Genomic DNA, 22,628 nt, shown 5'->3' on the forward strand with positions numbered 1-22,628 from the left:
GGTGATAGGAAACTGACTATTTATAACAAAACAATTATTCTTTATTTGTAATCACTATAAACTGTACAATGTTGATAGGCTACATGTTTGCTTTTATCCCTTCTCTTTCACCAGCTTTAGACTAAGGCCTGGCAGGTGCTATCAAAACAAAGACTGGTTTGCAGAAGGTTCAGGTGAATTACTGAAGACAAGAGTCATGTGCCTGTGGCTGGATGCTGACGTGACTGGGGCAGGGAGGAACTGGCAGGACGGGCTGCTTATAATGGGAGATGCTATCTGGGTCATGAGAGAACACAAGCTTTGGGCTATTTCAGGAGCATAGAAGGAATTCATTAGGTGTGTGATGTTACACCACACATCACCTTACCTTCGTAAGAATTAGTGGAATTTGTACAACCTATCCCACTGTGGAACAGACCGGGGAAAGAGTAGCTAGAGCAGGAAACTTACATCATGATATGCTGAAGATGATTACAGCACGGACAGTTTTCAAGACCAAAGATCAGCTTATCTTCATCATGGCCTACACTTCCACATGGTGTCTGTACAACCTGGCTTCAGGACAGGTGGGGTTGCACTCTGACCTGCTTCAGCAGAGCTGCTCACCACCCCCTCTGTGACCTGTGGCACCACTGTTTCTGTGGAACCTATACATGTTATCTGTGATACTTGTATAGTAGGGAGAAAAGTCTTGCATGCCTCTGGAGCCTAGGGGTAGCCCAAGGACACTGTGGAATTATCTCCTCCTACTCCTCCCAAAATTTGGCCCTAAACTGTAATTTACATGGTAGGACTGCAGACTCATACAATAGCCTCTCTCCCTTGAGGCAAATGGCTGCTCTGAGGACAAAGGGGTGGCTTAGCACACCAGCAAAGCTAAACACACCTGAGCCTCATTAAATTGTGCTGCTTAAAAGTACATATGTGCTAGATGGCTTTAGGTTTGTCCTATTCAGGAGGATATATGTTAGCTGAGAGTAAGTAAACATCATTAACCTCAGAATTTTTATTAACAAGTTCAGAGAAAGAACAAAAGTTACATTGATTTCAGTAAAACCAAGATCAATCTCCTTCAAATACAAAAACTGCTAGGAATATGAACTCCTAGAAAACTCTGAATATTTTAAAGATCTTGAAATACTGAATTCTTCATCCTCTAGGATGGTTCCACATTATTGTAATGCTGCACATTAAAATACCCTCATCACCAGTGAATATGGCTTCTTCAGCAACCTCACTGGTAATTAGTTGAAATACTGTACACTGTACATTTCCCTCCCCAAAAGCCCTCAGCAAATCACACCAGGCCTTGATTTTCACTGTTTGATACTATATACAAGACTGAATATCTTTAGAGAGCAGTGCACCGAAGGGGAAGAGCAGGGGTGTGCTCAGGATGGCCAGTTCCCACCCACACATGATGCAGTGCAAATGGCAGAAGTCCACAAAGCCACAACACAGCACGAGCCACATCTCTGACTCTCTGCAGAAAAAGTTGTACTTAAAACCAGCTTCCCCAGCACTGCATAATGCAAAGGTCAATCCAAAGGGTATCGATTCCACCTGCACAAACCTCATCACACAACTGCATAGGTATACAACATCTTCTGAGCCATTCTGGTATTCCCACTGCTCTGGTAAATGAGTGACAAGTTAAAGGCAGTATCTCTTCTCAAGTCCGTTTGATCAGTTTCTATTCCCTGTAAAAACAATTATTTAAAAAAGTAATCAATATGCAAAAATAGTATAAAACTGAAACGTGTGTAGCCATTACAGTGGAATCAAATTACATATTCATGGGGAGTAAAGACTTTCAGCTGTATGGAAACAGAACAAGTATTCCTTGTGTTCTCCCTCTTTAAGGAATTACCACATCATGTTGTTAATCACCAAAGTTATAAAATTTTACACTCAAAACATTAGCTGTAAGTTAAATAGCCAGCTTATAAACCACCAAAGCACTACCTTAATTTGTCTTTGTATGCTGAGTATTTTTTTCTCCAACAAGAACATGAATACTGCCTGCACCTTTTTTTTACAGGTCACAAGATTGCTGCTCTGAACTCCCAGGGCTGACCAACACCCACAGTTCTTTTTCTAAAAAGTTTTCTAAACACACTTGCAATGTTTCTACCTACCCATCCCACAGACCAGACCGGTAAATGTATGACATGTCAATTAAGATCCAATACAAATCAATTGGAATTAAGCTATGGCTCAGATGCAATTAGGCATTGCTAATACTGGCCCATCTTGCTCTAGCAGGCTGTTTTATAGCATGGATGAGTATACAGAACTTCCAGTTATAATTCATTGCATGTAATATATAGAAAGGTCAGCTACTTAATCAGGAAAAGTTGGTTAGCAATCCTTTTTGCTGCTGCTTCAACCTATGAGTAAATCCTTCAAAATTCATTTATCTTTGAACTTTACAAGTGCTTAAATACATTATCAGGTGACAATCAGATTTGGGCTTCCAATGACAAGGAATTAAAACAGAACTTGAAGGAGGTGCAACTAGAGAGATTGTATGTACCTATTTTAACTATGACTAAGGAATTCTTCACATTTTCCTGACTTTATTCTCTGTCCATAACTTACAAAGTTACAGTACCTCTAAGGTGAGGGGAGGAAGTTCCAGTGCTCTTTGGTAATAGTGGATTGCCAGGTGCAGCAATCCCAGCTGGTGCAGACCACGGCCTAGGTTGTAGAAGGATTCCTGGCATGGTCCACGCAGGTCCAAGTAGCGGTGAAGGAAGGAGAATCCCTGTAAGAGAATTGAGCACACAACTTTTTCTTCCCCTCCTGTGCATTTTATTTTGTTGACATTTTGGAGTAATTCTGTTGTAAACAGATGACTTTCTTTCTAGGGACCATTGGAAATCAGAGAAGGTACTTCCTTTAACATGAGGAATTAGTTCAGACACAAGCAGCTAATGATCATAATTTAGGTCACCAGTAGGTCACTGTGGCTGAATTACTAATTAACTACCATAGCAGCAAGAAATAATGTAAAATCAGAGTATAGTAAGCAGGAAATGAGAAGAGAGAGAGCAGGGAACTGTATTGCCAGGGGGTAACATAAATAGGACATTGTTCAAGAATGTTATAAAAGGAGAACAGAGCTGGCCCTGTAAAAAAGGCAGGCCGGTTAGAGAAAAAAAGTGGATAAAAATACTAAAATTAGGTCAACGTTTGCAAGTTCAAAGTGTCTTGAAGTTAGACACTGTCGTAACTGGTTTTGTGTTAGAGTAGTTGAGGACTGTAGCTTTTGTCAAGATCAGTGCAAGCCTTCCAGCAATTTCAGAAGTCACAAGAGTTCAGGTACCTCACCATATTGTGCTGACTGAGCTCGGCAGCCACAGGAATTACAAGATATTTCAAGTTAATGAAAATACTTGGTGTAAAGTAGAGGAAATTACTTTAAAGATTCTGTTTGGGACTACTCAGTCCATGGTTTGTAACTAGATCGTGCAGATGAAAAGAAAAATGTGAATAAGGAAGCTGAAAATTTGAAGGTAGCTAAACAAGATCTTTACAAAAAGAGTGTATAGAGGCACCTAAAAGGGGAAAAGAAAGATGGGAGAAGAAAAACAGGCTTTCCAAGCCTGTAAAATCTGCCTCAAGAATGCAGTTTATGAGATATATCTATAAAGGCACATGGCATAGATTCCAATCTACAGCAATGCAGGCCAAAAAAAAATTCAAAGAAAATTCAGATAACCACCAAGAAATTAGAAATATTTTCACAAACAGCTGGCAGCTGCTAACATCAAGGTGAGTACAAGCTACCTTTACCCATAAGGAAAGGAGATTCTGATGGTATAACTGAATTTCAAAAGCACATTCATCTCATGTGCTCGTGTTTTGCCACTTCTCTCTTTAGAAATGCTATCTTAATGATGAAAAACATAAACAAGAGTGTGTTGTAGCCATAACCACCCACAAGATACAAAGCCAGGAAACACTGTGGGTAACAAGAATCACACTGCCTCACCTGTACCAGAAGAGCATGTCTTTTCAGCACATATTTCTGAGAGGCCATGTGGATGAAAGTCAGACCAATACAAAGACTGTACAAAGGCTCATCTGGGTTTGCACGGAAGGCTTGCACATACTGACCTAAAAGCAAATAAATGAATCGAGATGTTGGTTGTGAAAAGCATTCCTTACGAAGTTAAGGGCAAGAAAGAAAATATTTGAATTAGAAGTGTGAACTAAAATAAACAGTTTAATATACCTACAACAAAATACATAGGAAAAAGCAGGGAAGAAAATTGTGTATTTTCAGCACCCACTGGATTCTGAAGGAAGAATGCAGACTGTGATGTAAAAACGGAAGCAGAAAATGATCAGACACAGAAAGCAAACATGGTCCTTGCTGGGATTTAAATGTGACATTTGGAGGGCTTGACTGAAAGCAGCAGGTTTATTTCAAAGGCCTGCTTAAAACAGGCAACCAGCTGTATTTGCTGTTTAAATTGGGCTGGTTCTGTCATTATTATCATAATTAGCCTCCAATTATCTTTGCAAGTTAGTTATATTTGCAATGTATGCTAAACTTGAAACGTGCCAGCTTAATTTTTATTAGCAAAAGCCTTCAGCAATGCTCTGATTTGTGTACAGAATAATTAAAGCACCAGACTAGCATTGTGAACCTATAATTTTCTGATTAAAAAAAAATCAATCTTTCTCTTTTTATAAACTTTCACTCGCTCTATTTGTTGGTATTAGAATATGAAAGATATTACCAAGAGCATGCTTGAAACTGCCAGACACAAAGGCATTGTGCCCATTGAGGACACACAGCACGTGATTGTCAGGATTTTTCAGCATCAGGCGGAGACAGAAGCGATGGTGACGGACATCCTGAGACTGCATAGTGACTTGATTGAAGATGTTCCACAGCTGGGGCTTATTGACATTTTCCATCACCATGATCCTACAGAATGAGAAGTGTGCAAGAAATTAGTAAGTATGCTATGTTGCATATACTGCATCTTCAATAAAATCTCAGCAGTTCAGGAAGATAACAAAGAACAGAAACTCAAAGAGAAGGTCAGTGACTGCGGCAAAGATGACAGTGAAAAGCAGAACCAATGGTTCTGGCCAAATCAACCAACCTATTGTACTGTGCATTTTTGGAATCTGAGGCTACTGGAAAGGTCCTTCAGTTTCAGTAGCCAAGGCTGGAAAGCATCAGCCTGCCTACTTCAGCAGGATTATCAGCAGTGTCACTACAGCCTCAGAGGAGGCAACTACAGCTCTGCCTTCTGGGTAGCCCACCTGATATAGTTGTAAGCTTTTCTGAAGTTCTTGTCCAGAATTGCAGCAGAGAGCCCAAAGTACTCCAGCTCCTTGCGCTTTTGTCTGTCCTCATAGAATGAGTAATATTCCAGTGAGGAATCCACAAGTAGCTCTGCCTCCTTGTACCGGGAGAGATCACACAAGGCATATATAGCCTTCAGGAGGAGGTTCCACCAGTCATCTTTTGTCAGAACGCTTGTGAGAACAGCAAAAATTGCTAAAAATATTGAAGCCAGAAAGTTGAGAAAAATTAGAACAAAAAAGATAGTTTTTTACAAAGTAGATGCATACAACAAACTGATATTTTCAAAGCACTAACAGCTAATATGAAGTATTTACTTTTTCTCCATTTAAGGGCAGTTCATCAAACAGGAGCAAAAAGTGGGAACAAAGGGCAAGCAATACACCCAGTTCAAGATGTAAACACACTTCATGAATGCAATGAAGTTCCTCTCCCTAATTTATCAAGCAGTGCTTAAGAACATGCAGTGTGGCTCAAGCAAGCCTGGGCCAGCTAAATAAATCACACCACTTTTAAAATGTATTTGCATTACGTTCTAGATTTGCATGTATGATATTTCCCCTGAGGACAATGTTGGCCCATAAAATCTCTAGAGTCCCTTCTCAATCTGGATTATTCTGTAATCTTTCTGTTTTTCTCTGAATGGGGACTTTTCCCTTAAGGTGTTATTATCTTCAGTTTTGCTGCCTTCTTTGCCCTAGAAATAATGCAACGTTAACATGAACTGCATGGATTTAGCATGCAAAAGAGGAGCATTTTTATCATTTTTCAGAACTATGGAGTTCACTTTGTTGCTTTGTTTGTAATAAACAATCTGTGATTTGTTACCTTTTGCATCGCAATTTGCTGTCTCTTGGTCATCATTGTCAGAAATTTTATCCCTCGACACCTTAATAAGATAGAGGTGTCTCTCTCCAGATTTGGAACTAGATATCAAACACACCTGAGCTCTGCTCATTGCTACCTAGAAACAAATTTAAGGGCAGCATTTCAGATTACAATGTAACATCCTAAGACAAAGGCAGCTTTACAGCCAATCCATCTTGTTCACATTGCATCCCACAACAGCCTGTGACACCACCATACAGCAAGGTCATCAGAGAGAACACTCCCAACAGGAGTATCATCTCTGCATTGTCTCATGCTCCAGTGCAAACTGGGCTACGCAAAACCAAGACACAAATTCTTCAACCTACTTAAAAAGACTTCTCCTGGTATGGGGACATCCCTGGGTATATTGAAATCAAAACTCTTTGCACAGAAGAACAATAAGAACAACGCTTTTCTCTATCAGTTTCAGAAGTCTGTGGATAGTCAGCTCTTACAACCAGTATAATACAACAGTCAAGGTGCTGAGGAGGTGACTCACTCCCTATTTATAAATAAACAAAAACAGTTAACACAAAACCACCACCACTCTATTTACTGGCTAAACAAATTCTTATTTTGTCCTTTTATCACAAGAAAATATTAAAGAAGGAAATTAAAAATAGAATTGTTGAAATAGAAGCCAGTATCAACACCTCAAAAAAGCTCTGTGCTGAGTGTTAAAAACGCAAGAAGCAGCTTTAGAATCCAGTGGGTTGTAAGCACACTAAGAACAGGGAGTTGAAGTCACTGTATCAATAATTATACACACAGTCCTCTGCTCTGAACACTACAGGCAGGAACACCAGTATTGCAGACTACCTGCAAGATTACTATCTAACAAAATTATCAAACCACTTACACATAAAAGCCCACTAACTTTCCTCCTGAATAAATTTGTTTGTCTTGACCCAAGTCACAGCTGTCCAATTTCTTACAGTGCAGCTGGACACTGGCTTACCTTCAGCAGCATTGCCAGCATAGTGAGCAATGTGTCAATGTAACCATACATTTTGCCTTGGGAATACAACAGCGTGGAGCGATGCAGGAGAAGCTTTAGTTCCTGGACAACAGTGAACATCATTATTCAACCTCTTGCACAGACTGAGTTCATAAAACAAACATTTCTGATTAGGTACAGTACTAATAGGATTGTAAAAGCTTTCAGAAAGCTGTAAGAATCTGCAGCAGCAGGTAAGCTTTCCCTAAACTGCTCTCAGAAATCACTGTTCCCAATTCTCCAAAATCAGAGAAAGCTGGCATGACTTACCTATGCTGAGAGTGCTTTTAGAGAGGGGATTCACAACCTCTGCTTACAATCAACAGAGGCCAAACCATGCAGCTCACATGTAGCAAAAGCTGATCAACTTGATGTAGAGTCAGGACTGGCTCTCAGTGGCCAAAAGCTTGCGCATTGGATGGAAATCACCAGGTGGGACTGGGGAAATGCTGAGAGAATGGTCAGGGAGAAAGTCAGGGGGATGTGTCCTTGATGCTGTAATAGATCAGTCACTGCTCTGCATTGCACTGCAAGGTCCCCATGGGGAGATAAGCCTGAATCTCTGGTCCTACGCAGACATCTTGGACTACTGGCACAGTCTGGTAGAATAATACATCATAAATGGAAGCACAGAATACTTTACCCACCTGCTGTGCAGCATTGGCATCCTGAGCCAGTGTATCTGGGTCATACATTGGCTCCAGAGCCTCCAGAGCTTTCTCAGGCCGGCCCAGCTGCTGCTGGAGTGTTGAAAGTGAGATTCTTGCATCAAGATGCAATGGAGCAAGATCAACAACTTTGGCATAGCTCTCTGCAGCACGCTCCATGTGTCCCAAAGCCTTCAAGCACTCTAGAAATATCATAAGCAACACATGACATTTAAGCGGCAGAAAAAGATGATTTCAAAGTTTGCAAAATAAATTAGTAAAATCACTCCAAACATGTATTTTTAAATGAAAATATTCAAATATATGCAGTGATGCATCCAGCTTCACTTCAATCATCAGCAGTTGACACAGGATGAAATGCAGAACAGATGTTGCTTCACTTACATGAACATAAAATACTTTTAGCTGACGTAAATTTCAGTGTATATGAAGAACAAAAAAAATAGCTCGACAGAGTTGTCATAATAAACTTCATTCTGCAAATACCAATTCTTGATCAACCAGTCAATCTAAAATTCCCCTGATCTTGGATAAAGGTCCCTGGAAATGCTCAGGATGTATTATCATCTCTCAGTCCCCCACGTTCAGTGGTCCTGCCTCTTCTCACCTGCGTGCCGAAGCCACACAACAGCCAGGTTGTATCGTTCTGAACAGACTAGGGAACTCAGGAGAGGCAGGGCTGAGTTGTACTCTCCAACATCCAGAAAAGCCTCTGCAACATCCAAATACAAGTCACCCATATCTTCAGGATTTTGTTCCACCAGAGTAGTCAAAAGAGGCTTTAAGAAAAACCATACAAACAAAGCACAAATAAATCAATGAGAATAGTTCTTTAAGGCATGCTTATTGGAAGCTTATATTTTTATCCTACAATTTTTATTCTATCTGCATTCTGAACTATACTTCCTTTATTTAAATGTCAGTTTAAAAGTGAAAAATAAAAGATCTGAAATCCAGAATTCCTGAAGGAGAACCATTTTTCTATTCTAGATGTTTCACACATCCTGTGGGTTAAAGTGTCCATCAGTGAGGAGTGTCTTTATGAAAAAAGTTTTCAGATTTAGTATTACTTTAAAACAAAGTGAAAATATGTTCCTTAGTGTTCAATGACTTTGCAATATGGTCTTGTGCCCATCACAGCACACAGGCTGTGACTTACTACACTTGAGTAATACTTATACTAGCATAATTTCTAAGGGCAAAGATATTATTTCTGCTATTACAGGCCTGTGAGGTTTCTCTCGTGGAGTGGGAGAGAAGCGAAAAGAATCTCCACAGCTCCCTCAACCTCAGTCTATGGAAACAGGAACAATTACTTGCTTTTGTGATTTTTTAGAACACTCTCCCCTTGTGAGGTTTCACTTACACTGAGTGGCTCCAGGATGTTCAAGTGAATCAAGCACACCATCAGCTTGACCGTGATGTCTATGGGAACACCCTCAGGTATGCAGCAGCTGACCTTCTCCATAGCTGTCACAAGATAAAGAATTTCCTCCTGAACCCAGAGGTTTTAAGAAGCACCAACAAGCACCACATTCCCTCCAGACTCAGGAACTGAGAATATCAGCTCTAGCAAGTATTTGTCTGCCCTTCTTTTTCTCCTTCTTTATCTTTTCCAAGAGTTGGAGCAACATCTTCCTATTGTCTCTGAGACTAATAATTCCATATGAGGTACCAAGTGCTGTCAGTCTGCACCTACTTTAACAGCAGGATTCCACAGCATGTGCTTAGATCCTTTGCCTGCCTAAGAGGTACTTGCTCAATAAAGCTTTCCTTTAGCAATTTATGCACCTGTATCCTCTTCTCCTTTTTTTTTTTTAAGGAAATGCACTGTATTAAGGTTCTCGTCCTTGCTAAGTTACGTCCTGTGTACCAGGCACTGCCTGAACACATTGCTAAACACAGTTAACCACAGAACTTCCCACAGCAGGTAGGCTGAATGCAACCTGATCAGAATGAGGCACAGTAGCTACCCATGCCAATATCACCAAATGAGAGGTCACACAATAAAATTGCATTATCACAGACCTTTCACACACAGTCATGACACCTCCTTAAATCCTGGTTAAGTTCTCCTTGACTTCAATGCTTACACCAGACATTCAGAGTGAGTGCTAAAATCTGAGAAAACTGATTTCCAAACTAAGGTTTCCCTTTTAGTGCCTACATCCACATCCCTTTACTGCAAATGACAACATGCACACTAATTCATCATTCCCTGAACTATGCAATACCCAGCACAAGGGTAACTATTCTCCTACTGATGTATTTTTACAAAATGACAACTGTCTGGCTAGGTTAGAAGGAGGTTCTCAGTAAGAGAAAGAAAAATACAGAAGAATCCTCTCCTGGATGAAGCCCTGTTTCTGTGTTCTTAGAAATCTTCAGCTGTTACATGATTATGAACTGGCTCCTAACCATATGATCAGTTCACAGACTTGTCCAAAATTTTTTAAAAAATTACTTACTTGGAGCACTGGATTCAGCAGCTGGATGACTCTGGTTGTCAGTCACTGCCTCCTGGCTTTCTTGAGTTTCTACTGCTGCACCTGTATCTTTTTTAAAAGATTATCAGATTAACCAGTAAGACCAGCTAAGCCAACAGTTACTTGTCTTTGAATCCATAACTGATTGGCAGCTAACTCTGAAAAGTGGACTGGATTTCTCTTGTTTTGGTTTGGGTTTTTTTTGTGTTGTATTGTTTTGTTTAAGGACAGCAGAGCAGGAGGCAGTTATAAAAGTACAAAACAACAGAGGGTAGAGAACCAAGCTCTAGTTTAGAAGCTTTCTCTCAACCACTGGCACATACAAGGTAACCTGGAAATATTATGTTCTAATTCCTAGACTCATGATAGTTTTGTTTCTAATAAATTATCTGCTGAAAGTCTCCATCACGAAAGTTGTTCATGAATCAACTGTATTTCTACCTGGTCAATCAGAGCAAAAAGCCAACTGAAATGTCTTATACCTGTATTTGGCTTGGGTCAGATTGCTGAAATAACCACTTTAACCACAAAACAGACTGTCTACTTATTGGAGTTGGTGTGCTGTGTCCATTCTACAGCCAAAATAAACATTTTAAGATTAAATGACTTTGATAAAGCAGGTTTTTCAAAGACAACCTACTTCATTAAATTACAAGGTAGTATGCCTAGATTCCAGTAAGATGGTTAATAACAGATGCAGGATGTATAAAGAACATTACTCTTAGGTCAAAGGTTCATATTCTTGAGCACAGTTGCCACTAAGCTTTTAATATTTTTTTAGAAGCTATTTAGCTGGTAGAAATAGCTGGTCTGATGTAAAACTCGGAGGAATGTTTAGAACTTTAAAAGGCTTCCAGTATGCCTGGAGAGCAGTCCTTGTCTTCGATGAGTCAGCAGGGCTGTGGGGACACCAGAGTAACTTCTTACAGCAGGCTGAGGTCACACCATGTAACTCACTAAGAGCACCCACAGATTTCAATACAGAAAAGCCTGTCAATAATGCAGTAAAATATACCCGGGAGTTGAAAAGGTGAAGATGTCATTTCACATGAACAGCAGGGTCACAGTAACCACTTGACAGCTACTTACCCTTTTTCTCCTCAGTTGCACTTTTTTCTGGTGCCTTTTTTTCAAGTACAATTCCTGTAAAATCTGTAATAACCTAAAACAGAAAAGTAACTTGGATCATTTCAAAGATTTAAAGCATAAATGGACCAACCAGTCTATGTGACAGTTTTAGCTGCATTCATCTACCCAAGTAGAACCTTCAAGAAGAAACCAGAAAATGGCTCTGTGACTACAGCTCTACAGTATTAATAAATCCAGTAGCTAAATGCATTGTACATAAAATTGACTGATTGATGTTTAAATAGGGAAGAAGTGCAAAAAAGGATCAGAGGAATCTTACAGTGTCTTTTCAATCTATTTTGGAAAGTATAATAGTGGCCAAATACCAACATCTTTCCTCTCAAATCAAGACCAAATCACATTGGAAATATGCCTCAAAAGTGAGAGTTAACAAAGATGGACCAGATAAGCAATATTCTCTAATTCCTGATGCCTTAGAGTTAAGATGTATTGTCTTTCTGGAATGTATGCTTAGTGCTTAATGCATAAATTATTAGTTGTAACACAAGTCTGCCAGATAAATCACAATCTGCATTTGAACCATCAGAGCATTCAGTGTCATGATTTTAACCTTCCACTCAGATAATGACCTCTGCTGGTATTACTCACAAAACCAGCCTGAAGAAGTCTTCTCTGGCTACTAAGATTATGGTCACTATAGAGAAGGAGAGGAAGGATCTCAAAATCTTAAACCTCAATGTACAAATCTATCAGCCCTGAGTTAATTCAATCCAACCATTAATTTAAATGCTAATTACTACAGAACTAATAAGCAAGCAGTCTGTTTCTGATGAGCTCCATCTTTACAGAAGCAGGACCCCATTTTAGCACTGCAGGAGCATAAACTGTGAAGATAAACCATTCTGGCTAGCAAAGAGGTGCTGGAAATGACACTCAAATGCATGGAAGTGTCCGTACCGCCAGAGCTTTGTCGTACTGTTTGGAGGAGATGTACAGTTCAGCTGCAATGTTAACATCCTCCATGGACACAAGGCTCTGGTGCTTGGTAAAGGCCTCTTCCACTATCTCAATAGCAGAGGTCACATCATTGGCTTCGTAGTAACTCCTATAAAATACAGATATGAGACACCAGGTAATTCACATAACTGACAATATATACTTTGACCCGAAGCAAAAGGATTTTCATATTTCTCTTATTTTTGCTTATTAGTAGAGATTTTCATTAGCAAGTGGATGTTATAAAAGACAGTGAAAAAGGGGGTGACTTTCCCTTCCTTACAACTGTTGAAAACTGTTATGTATTTCAAAGAATTAATAATTATTTTCTCCCATTTCTTAGGACATTATTGGAATTTTCATCACAGTCTTCCCCACTGGAGTCAGGCATCAATCATGTCCCACATTAACCTGCTTTCAGAAACCTTCACTAAGATTGTTATAATACACATCCTTGCATATTTTGTTACATTTCCCAAACATGAAGATGGAAAGACCTTGTTTTGAAACAGGCCAGTAACAGCTTTCCACAAGGAAGCAGTTCACAAGGTAGTAACAACTACTGCGGGAGAGTGCCACACTTTAACCACGAAGCTCCTGGGGCAAAGCCAATCAAATCCCAGTGTCTGCAAAGCCAGCTCACTTGGCCATGTCTCGGGCCAGCTGCATGAAGCGCTCCCCGTCGGAGGGAGCCAGCAGGTTCAGGATGCGCCGGTAGCCATCCATGGCCATCTTCTGCTCACCCAGCTGCTCGTACAGGCTGGATCTCTCCCACAGGAAGCGCACGTTGGTCGGGTCGTACTTTAGAGCTGCAGGAAGAAGCAGCAGCACAGGAGTTTAGGGAAAGGCAACAGTGGATTTCACACTCATCTCCTTGATTTGTGTCAATGGACATGGACAAAGTTTTTGCCAGCACATCTTATACTACAAATTCATTAATCTTTCATCAAAGTCTAGACAGAGGTATCAGCACATTAGCACCATGAAGCAAAGTAAACTAGAAAGAAAAAGAAAACAAAATTATTTCCATTAGAACCTAGCATTAATTTTACATTATTAAGGTGTTTGCTGCACTACCTTTTGTGTAGCAGAAAACAGCCTGTTTAATATTGTCCTGCTCCAGTGACATTTCTGCCAGTCTAACCCACTCCTCAGTATTGCTTGGATTTAAGTGAGCTGCAATCAGTCCAAACTGTAGTGATTTCTCCATATCACCCTGGTCTTCATAGATCATGGCAAGAGTGGAAAATGGCTCATGAGCAAGAGGAGCTGTGAAAAGACAAAAAGAATGACTAGGATTTATTGTTTAAAATCCACACTGGAAACAAATAACTTGCCTTTCTTGAAGAACAGGTATCAGAATTTCAAGTTTCCGATTCCTATCTGCAAATTATTGAACAGCCTGATTGAATCTAACAAAAATAATTTATAGTATTATTCTACACTGCAAGTCATGCTCATGCTTATACCTTGTATCTACAAAGACAAAAGCAAACTGTAACACTAAGCCAAGGCCCAGGCCTCTGCAGAATTCTTTCTATATGCAAAAACATACAGGAAGTACACCACATATTCTTAATTCTACTCCTTTTACCCTGACTTTGCTTGTACTGTTTATTTTCATCTTCAGTGAACCCTCCTCCTGCACATGGAAATTTCACCCATCCTCAAAGCCCAGAGGTTTGCCCATGCTCCCATACCTTGGCGAATGATTTCCATGCACATCAGAATGGCCTCCTCACGCTCTCCTCGAGCAAATCTGATGTTGGCCTCTCCCATCAGACCCCTCAAGGCACGGGGAAGTTTGCTGCGAGGTCTTTTCTCCTAAATGGAAAAGGGATGTTATTTCTGCCCAAGGTTCAGCGGTGCCCAAATTCAGGAGACACCCTGTCGTGCTTAACACCACCCAACACCAAGTTATTTAAGTATTAGCAATACTGAATGACTGACCAAAGACTTGTCAATGTTCATGGTTGTCAGACACTGGGAAAACTGATTTCACGATTTCTGAAAACTTTCAAACAGTAAGCTGCAGAGCTTTTATAATAAACAAAGACAGCATACCAAACACCAGCATAAGCAGGATAATGCTACATGGAACAACTTTCAGGTAAATTTCTCAGTAAGCAGCTGAAAGTCACACAAAGTGGCATTTATGCACTATGGTCAGAGGACACATGGAAGTTATATGAAAGTTTAAATACTTGCTTTCATCATTTTCTTGGTCTCTCGATTAAGAACCATCTCCAAAACAAAAACATCTCCAGCTGTAGGCTGCTCTGTAGTTTCTTCTTCCTCTTCTTGCTCTTCCTCCTCCTCCTCCTCCTCTTCATCCTCCTCCTCGTCTTCATTTTCCCCAAGCATGGATGCAAAGACCCGCTGGACAGATTTACTGACCCCATCTGCTGTTTCCCCTGGTTGGGAAAGAAGTAAAACAAGTTTGTGCTATAATGCTGCTTCTCTGGACAAGTGCAGAGAAAACAGCAGCCCACTTGAAGCAGCTATTCTGTACGAGTGCTGCCTGCAGAAATGCAGAAAAACTTCAAACAGCCACTTTGGTTTTAAAGTTCTGCATTATTCATCACCAATGCTTGGTAAGGCCCAGCCTGTAACATCTTTTGAGTATCTGAAATGAAAGCAGGAAGGAACACACAGAATGAAGCCACCGTTTAATCAACATTTTTCTCAATCCAGAAGAATATTAAGCAATTTTCAAGCATTGAGCTGGCTAGCTGCAATAAGCTTTTCAGCTGAAGAGGCTGTAAGGGAGCAGAGAAATCTACTACACAACAATCCAGCAACCAATTTTTAGAAGTAATTGAAAACAAGATTGTGTAACCACTCCATCCAGGACAACAAGTACCTTTTAACACATGTAAATGCAAATTCCAGATTATTTGCATTTCTCTGGAAAAAGAGCAGAATTCTTTAAAATAAGTAAGAAAATTATGGTAAGTATTTTGAAAAAATATGCTTAAGGCATGTATTTTTAAAAAATTTAGCATTTTTGTTTACAGCTTCTCATTATGAAGTGAACCCAGGGTCATAACTGACCACAGATCTATACACAAAACTCTAAATATGTAGGGTTCAAAGGTTTGAGCTGGGGGAGTGGACAACTGAAGATTTGATTAAAAAATAACCCCAGTATCAAGTTGAGACTGAAAAACAAATCTATCATGTATTGCCTATAGAGGAGAGAGACTTGGGGACCACATCTGGGTTTTTGGGTTGTTTTTTTTTTTTTACTTGGATATATTTGGTTATTGTTATTTTGACTTGGATATTGAGCATCTAAACACCAGACTTTTCTTCCCCCACCCCCATCTGAAAAAAACCCCATAATTATTCATTTAATTTCCCTTTTACTTCAGTCCCTTCAGAGACCAGAAGGGGGAAAATGGAGCCAGGTTTTTATGAAGTCAGCTATCGAAGAGCAAATGCTTCCAGTGCCTTTTTAAACATTAATGATTATGTTAAAAACACCCACCATCAGTTTCATCCTGACTTTGGGATTTCCCAGATGCTTTTTTGGATGAAGATGGAGCCTCTACATCTTCCTCATTTTCCTCAGCAGACGCATTTTCGCCATCCTACGCACACCAAAAACCTAAATTATTACCTTTATAGTACCACCTGTTTAAATTTCCCTCATATATTGACAGTAACCACTTGGCTTTCCAGCCTTTGCACTGCCAGTCAAAACAGGTGGGATAAGCACTGCATTTTTAAGTGACTAGAACCCAGCATTACTTGCTTTCAAGACATTTTTATTTTTATCAATGTGGGGTGACTCAGATGGTGACTATTCACGCTACTTTTGACTGAAGAGACCAGACCATTGTTTATCTGGCATTACTGTGAGGTGGGATGACATGGTTGACTGTTTTAGAAAAAAAAAGTTCTGTGTGACAAATCCTTCCAGGAGCCTGTCAATATCCAAACAGCACTCATTAACCCAGAAAGAATGCTGCCCTAGGATAGCACTTATCCTTCCATGACAGCTGAGCTCTGCTGAATTTGCTCTATGAAGACCAAAAAATGCAGAAATTCAGTAGCACTTTGAGACAAATACAGCAAAGTAAAAAAGAAATGTAACACTCCGACAAATCATACATATTTTCTATTAATCACATCGCCTACATAGTGCCGGACACAAAACTGTGTCTCCCTATATGTACTGCTGCAAAGAAGTCAAACAAGCAGCCGCACTGGCTCTCTTAGATTTCAGATGCTGGTGGGGGAACTGTAGCAGCAAAATGCGGATGAGTTTATACCCAAAGCAGCTTCTTGCCGCGACCCCAAGCACCAAACACCGGCGGGGCGGGCGGTGCTGCAGAGCATCACAGAGTGCTGGAGCCATTCTGCGTCCGGCACACCCCGCCTGGACCTTCTGCTGCTCTGCACACACAAGTAACTCGCGATTACGCCGCCGCAGCAGCAGAGACCGTGAGCCCCTCCACACGCACGGTGCAGGGTCCCCACCCTGCCAGGTGCTGTCAGGAGGGCCGTGGGGCGGCCGAACGGGGCAGACTCACCTTCTCGCGGCTCTTGCGCTCCTCGCGGCGCTGCTCGAACTCCTCGAAGGAGATCTTCCCCTCCAGGTACTCGATGAGCTCCGGGCTGAAGCCCGACATGGCTCCGGCACGGCGAGGCCCCGGGGAAGGCTGTGAGGGGGAAGGCTGTGAGGGGGGAAGGCTGTGAGGGGGGAAGGCTGTGAGGGACGCACCGCGTCCGTCCCGCTATGGCGCCCGCCGCTGCCCGCGCCCGCCCGCGCCAGTTCCGGGCGGCAGCCGCGCCTGAGGGCAGGGCGGGCCCGAGCGCAGGGCGGGGGCACCGCGGCTCTTAGGGCAGCGTTGTTGTTTTTATCGGCAGCTTTAGCGCACAGGGGTTTTAAACTCCCCACACAGAGCGATGGTGCCATTGCGACCAGCGCAGGGGCAGGAATGGGAGTGCGGGGCCGGGGTGAGGCACAGGCAGCCAGAGCGCCACCAAGAAAGGAGTTGTACCGAAGAGGATCTGAAAACTTGTCACAGAACACCTTGGGACATCTCGTTCTAATAAACTGAAAGGGAACGTTTATTTGCCGGCTTTGAACAAAGACACTTGGCAGTAGTTAGATGCATGCTGTTGCACTCCTCATTTATTCACACTTAAGCACAATTCTGCTCACAAACCGCAGCAGCTGAAGAGCACACGTTTGTCAATAGACAGAATAATGCTCATTACAGCAGGACACCAGATTCCATTGGCAGAAAAGGTGACAATGAATAAAATTTTGAATTTTCAAGTAACAGTTTAAAAGTCAAAGCAGTAACATTTGCTGTGAAGGTTTCCACTTGGTATGGAGTTCTGAAGTTAACACCTGAAAAAGACAAAAAAATCACCCAAACAAATATGTGAGAGAATACAGAAATAGCCATTTGCAACCAAGGTATGATCCAAACCAAGCCAACAAAACCTGAACCTCTGCTCCCACAAAACAGTTCTGAACACTGAAAAGAACTACCATGACCATCCTGAATTACACAGGACAAAGAACTTCCACCAGTCATTTTCTCACTGCTGCTGTGACTTATAGCAGAGTGTACCTTTTGAATTCCCTTTGCATTTTTTTTTTCCATGCATAAAATACACATTCTGTGGAGGTGCTTTTTTTTTTTTTCCGACATAAAAACGCAGCAAAAAGAGAATTTGGCATTAAAATTTGAGTGCAATCTTTATTATGGACCATGACAATAAGAATAATGGAGCTTCAATTTTGATTACAAAGAGAGAAGGGGTTAAGCAGACTGAGAACAGGAGAGAGTTGGAAATCCTAAATTAAATAATGATTAGAACTTAAGCACTTTAAGATACTGAGTAAATCACCAAAGTGATTTAAATCTTATTGAAATTCTCAACTGTTTGTAAGTCAGAAGAAAACAATATTTACTGTGAATTGAAAAGATAATGCATGCTTTGTTAGTGCAATAACTTATGTGTAAATTAATTTTCTTAATATAAATATATCACTAGAAACCATTAATCACAATTTAGAATCTTACTCTTTTCAATTCCTTACATAAAACCTGCATCCTCTATTATCTGTACATTTTCAAACTTCTCCATATGAAGGAGGGGAGAAACAAGAGTAAACAAAAAATCATGGTCTATATAGGTCTGCACAAGCACCATGTGTTATTTTATCTAAGTAGTAATTACCTCATAAGTCTCTGCCTCAAGAGTTTTAAAACCCACTTCAGGCAACGGTTAAGGTACTACATTTTGAATTCTTTCTGAGAAAGAAGTTGCTTTTATACCTCAGTCAGAATCTCTCTTAGTTACACGTAACAATGTTAGAGGACAAGGCATCCTCTTTTACCTTCATCAGCAGAATCTTTCAGCCTTTGAAATAGTTCTGAAAAGATTTTTTCCTTTCTTCATAATCTGCAAATGCAGAAGCAATAGGATCTGAGTAGAACACAAGAGGCCTTGGTCCTTCATTGTTCACAGTGAAAGTAGCAGGGAACTTCCTGAGATCGAGACCCCTGCCCGAGAAGTAAGCCTGGAGCGTTCTGAAAAACTGAACATATTGAGGATGTGAAAATAAATAGAGCATGACCAATGGAGATTAATTATTTCTACTGACACAAATTAGATGTAATATTTGTTCCTCTGTGGGATGAAATCCTCTATTCTGATCATAACCTGATACAGTGGAGGCAACCTGTTCAGACATGCCCATTCCATCCACGGCTTGTACATCTTATTTGAAGTCAGAAGACCAGCAACTGCTTCCTGCTCACTTATGCTCCCCACAGGGGTGTGATATAAAGGGGGTGTGCACCCCTTGTAAATTAGGCACAGCCAAACCCCTGCTGAGAGCAAACATGACAGTTCTGCAAACATTTTGGTAAGAGTCAGCAACAAATGGGCAATTGATTTGAACTTACAATTGGCCCCTTACAAGCACTGCAAAGGAGAAATTAAAGCTTCTTAAAACACTGAGGAAAAATGACAGGAAACCAATTCTTTTCCTTCACAAATTCTTTTTAAGATTGTGCAAATGTTCTCTGAGTGGTATTTTTGTAGCTGAGATGAAACAACATGCAATCAGAGCACACATTTGAGAGAAACATAGCAATCATTCCTCTTCTGTTTCATAAAACAAGTGGCTGTATAATCAAAATAATTTTTTAAAAACGAAAGCTGCTGGATGGAGATATAAGGAAGTTTTATGTACTTCTGTGTTCTGAGAATGTCTCTTCAGTTAAGAGGTACACCTTGACTGAGAAATGGTTATTGATTATACAAAGTGCACAGTGCCTGGCATTACATCTAATGGGATCCTCTTGCCTTTAAATTTAGATGATAAGGAGTCTCTTCATGGAAAACAAAAAAACACACAGAACTTCAACTCTCTTTCTTGAAACATTTCCTTACCAGGTCTCTGTTTCTGGGGTTATCAAGAGGCTTCCATTTCTCTTCTGGTTGGGAAGGAGCACCCTTTGCCAGTCCTCTCACAGCCAATACTACATACAGACCCAGGAGCAGCATTTTCCTCATGCTGGAGATGAACAGACTGTCTGTAAGGACAGACAGACTCCTTAAATCCTACAGAGCTGTCACTGGGAACACACAAATCAGGTGAATCAAGTCTGCCCACTGTAGATTACATCCCTGTGCTATCGACTCTTTGTTTTCATAGTATGAAGCTACTTGGAAGAACAAATTACATTTAAAAAGTGTTTCCCATACCAAAGCTATTTCTAGGCACTGGTCTCTCTTTTGAGAGACCAGTAAAACACTCAACACAAAATATTACATTTGTAAGTTTACATTTCTTAAATACAGCAATTTTCAGTAGCTAATATGGCACCAGAACTCTGTGTGCTCCAAGGAGAATGCAAAAATATGGCTCAAGATCCAGAGAGCTCAGTTTTTAAAACTGCATTAAATTTTACTACATATAATAATAAGTGCAATGGTATTTAATACAGCCTGGTCTAACATACTAGAAATCCATTTCACAGCTTGACTCAGAGGGAGAAAAGGAATTCTCCCTCTCACATTCTTTAAAATAGAGCTTACCAGGGAATTTGGCGTTGGCTTGCCCCTTCTTGGTTGGTCTCCTCGTAATCTGTGAACAACCTGATCTCTGCACTTATATTTCTAGTAGACTGTAGGTGGGTGTCAATGACGTTAGCAGGAGTTCAAAAATACAGTAATGATTCCATTTCCAACCATGACATAAAGACCCTTGAGAATTTCATCCATGATACTCTTCAGACCTGTTGCTATTGAACAGTGCAGCACAAATTCCTCCCAAGCTGTATTGCAGAAAATTGGTAGTAGGCATGTAGGAAGTTTAAAACAATTCCCAGGAGAAACAGCACAGCTTTATCAAAAATATTATTTTTAGTTAAAAGTAATTAGCTATATCTCTAGAATCGTGACTAATGGTTTTCAAACAAATAAGATATGGATCACTTTCTTGATGCTGGAAAAAGAGGAAAAAGTAAGGTCTGCTTCAATATCCAAAGCCGTAACATTTTAATGGAAGCACTGCTTTCCTACCCTGATTTTATCAGCAGTTAATATCCTCCTGTCACACCAGAAACTAAGACAAAGGCTGCAAGGAGGACTCTGCTAATTTACCTTGGCCTTAGTGCGTAGCATTCTTCATATTAAAGCTGCTCATATTTTTTGTTTATTATTTCACTGCACTCTTCTCTCCTCTATATAGATGATACATAATTTAGTATCAAAATAAATATATTCCTAAATAGACACATTAAAATTAAAAATATTTGACCATCACTATACTCCAGAGTATAGATATTTATTATGTCTGACAGCTTTACATTTTTCTTTGGTTTAAATTCTGAAAGCAAAATAAAAACCTATCACCACCCTTCCAGGAAGGTGAAGTTTTGGACATCCAAACATCATTAGCAACACAGTAAAGAAAATCCTAGCAGTGTTATTTTCTTGACTACAGTAGCATATAAAAAATTCAAGACAGTTTATCCAGTTTGTTTATTATTCTGCATATTTGGATTTAAAAAAAAATCATACACACAGAAAAGAAAATCCATCAAAGTCCATCAATTATGTTTCATAATACTCAACTTCCAGATAGTGGACTCATCAAAAACAGAGCAGTAGCATCAGAATAACTTGAAAAAGGCAGGTCCCACCATAAGGGAATTGTCTTTGTTAATCTTCTAAGTAAGATGTTTATTTCAGCTAAAAGTAGAAATACACTCCTGTAGAGAAAATGACAGAAAGGGGAAAAGGCAAGATTTACAGTTTGGGATCAGGTATTAGTTCCTTTATCTTTGGAAAGAGGAGGAGGGGAAAAAAAAACCAAAACCAAAACCAAACCAAACCAAACAAAAAAACCCCAAAAAACAAACAAACAAACAAAAAATACCAAAAAACAAACAAACAAAAAAAGGCCAGAAGAGCTGGCAGTTTTATTCTATCTCTTTTCCCCCCACCCCTCAATTTATTCCTTTGATTTCTTTACAAAGAACTGGGGATATGCAGTATATTCAGCTAGTAAAACATACCAAAGTACAGTAGTTTCACGAATACAAGCCGCACGGATTATAAGCCGCACCCCCGGTGCCTCGACAATGTTGCTGTCTTTGTCAATAGATAAGCCGCACCCCGAATATTAGCCGCACTTTCGTTCGTCGCGAGAATCCGTGCGCAGCTTTCACAAATTGGCCAATTAGTAACAGGATCGCGGCATAGCGGGCTTTACTGGCTCGGGGCGGGGCCAGGCAGGCTCGGCCCGCTCATGGTTGCCGACGGGGCCGGGTGGCCCAGCTCAGCGCCACGGCTCGGCGGGGCTGGCCGGGTGGTGCTGCCGCCGCCGCCGCCGGGCTCGCTGGCCCCCCTCTCCCGTCAGCACCGCCCCACTGCCGCATTCGCTCGCCCGGCTGGCAGGGCTGCCGCCGCCGCCGGGCTCGCCGCTCGCCCCACGCCGCGCTCGCCCCGCGCCCGCCCCGCGCCGCTTTCGCTCGCGCCGCTTTCGCTCGCGCCGCGCCCGCCCCGCGCCCGCCCCGCGCCGCTTTCGCTTGCGCCGCGCCCGCCCCGCGCCCGCCCCGCGCCGCTTTCGCTCGCGCCGCGCCGCGTTTGCTCGCCCCGCCGGCAGGGCTGCTGCCGCCGCTGCCAGGCTCGCCAGCCGCCCCCTCCCGTCT

General features: G+C 41.1%; 2 protein-coding genes across 4 annotated transcripts; both read right to left on the bottom strand.

The window, feature by feature from the left end:
- Positions 1-991: 991 nt before the first annotated feature.
- Positions 992-17,161, bottom strand: GTF3C3 (general transcription factor IIIC subunit 3). Of its 2 annotated transcripts, XM_033065143.1 has the most exons (19): positions 16,974-17,161; positions 15,926-16,028; positions 14,644-14,849; positions 14,136-14,259; positions 13,513-13,704; positions 13,079-13,244; positions 12,397-12,544; positions 11,440-11,512; positions 10,333-10,419; positions 9,231-9,334; positions 8,472-8,643; positions 7,844-8,046; positions 7,158-7,259; positions 6,158-6,293; positions 5,287-5,524; positions 4,752-4,942; positions 3,998-4,122; positions 2,615-2,767; positions 992-1,700 (listed from the first exon to the last, which is right to left on the bottom strand). In XM_033065143.1, exons 1-19 carry the CDS (start codon positions 17,070-17,072, stop codon positions 1,578-1,580), a joined length of 2,745 nt encoding a protein of 914 aa, XP_032921034.1. In that variant the 5' UTR covers positions 17,073-17,161; the 3' UTR covers positions 992-1,577. The 2 variants fall into 2 exon arrangements, with proteins under 2 accessions (XP_032921034.1, XP_032921035.1); XM_033065144.1 differs by lacking the exon at positions 15,926-16,028 and having other exon boundaries at positions 16,974-17,052.
- A 390-nt stretch (positions 17,162-17,551) lies between these two features.
- On the bottom strand, positions 17,552-21,786 carry C7H2orf66 (chromosome 7 C2orf66 homolog). Of its 2 annotated transcripts, none has more exons than XM_033064023.1 (4): positions 20,509-21,786; positions 19,861-20,003; positions 18,800-19,000; positions 17,552-17,800 (listed from the first exon to the last, which is right to left on the bottom strand). In XM_033064023.1, exons 2-3 carry the CDS (start codon positions 19,981-19,983, stop codon positions 18,818-18,820), a joined length of 306 nt encoding a protein of 101 aa, XP_032919914.1. In that variant the 5' UTR covers positions 19,984-20,003; positions 20,509-21,786; the 3' UTR covers positions 17,552-17,800; positions 18,800-18,817. The 2 variants fall into 2 exon arrangements, with proteins under 2 accessions (XP_032919914.1, XP_032919915.1); XM_033064024.1 differs by having other exon boundaries at positions 19,861-20,045.
- Between the last annotated feature and the right edge of the window lie 842 nt (positions 21,787-22,628).

Source organism: Catharus ustulatus, chromosome 7 (assembly GCF_009819885.2).
Source record: "Catharus ustulatus isolate bCatUst1 chromosome 7, bCatUst1.pri.v2, whole genome shotgun sequence".
Lineage (NCBI taxonomy): Eukaryota > Metazoa > Chordata > Aves > Passeriformes > Turdidae > Catharus > Catharus ustulatus.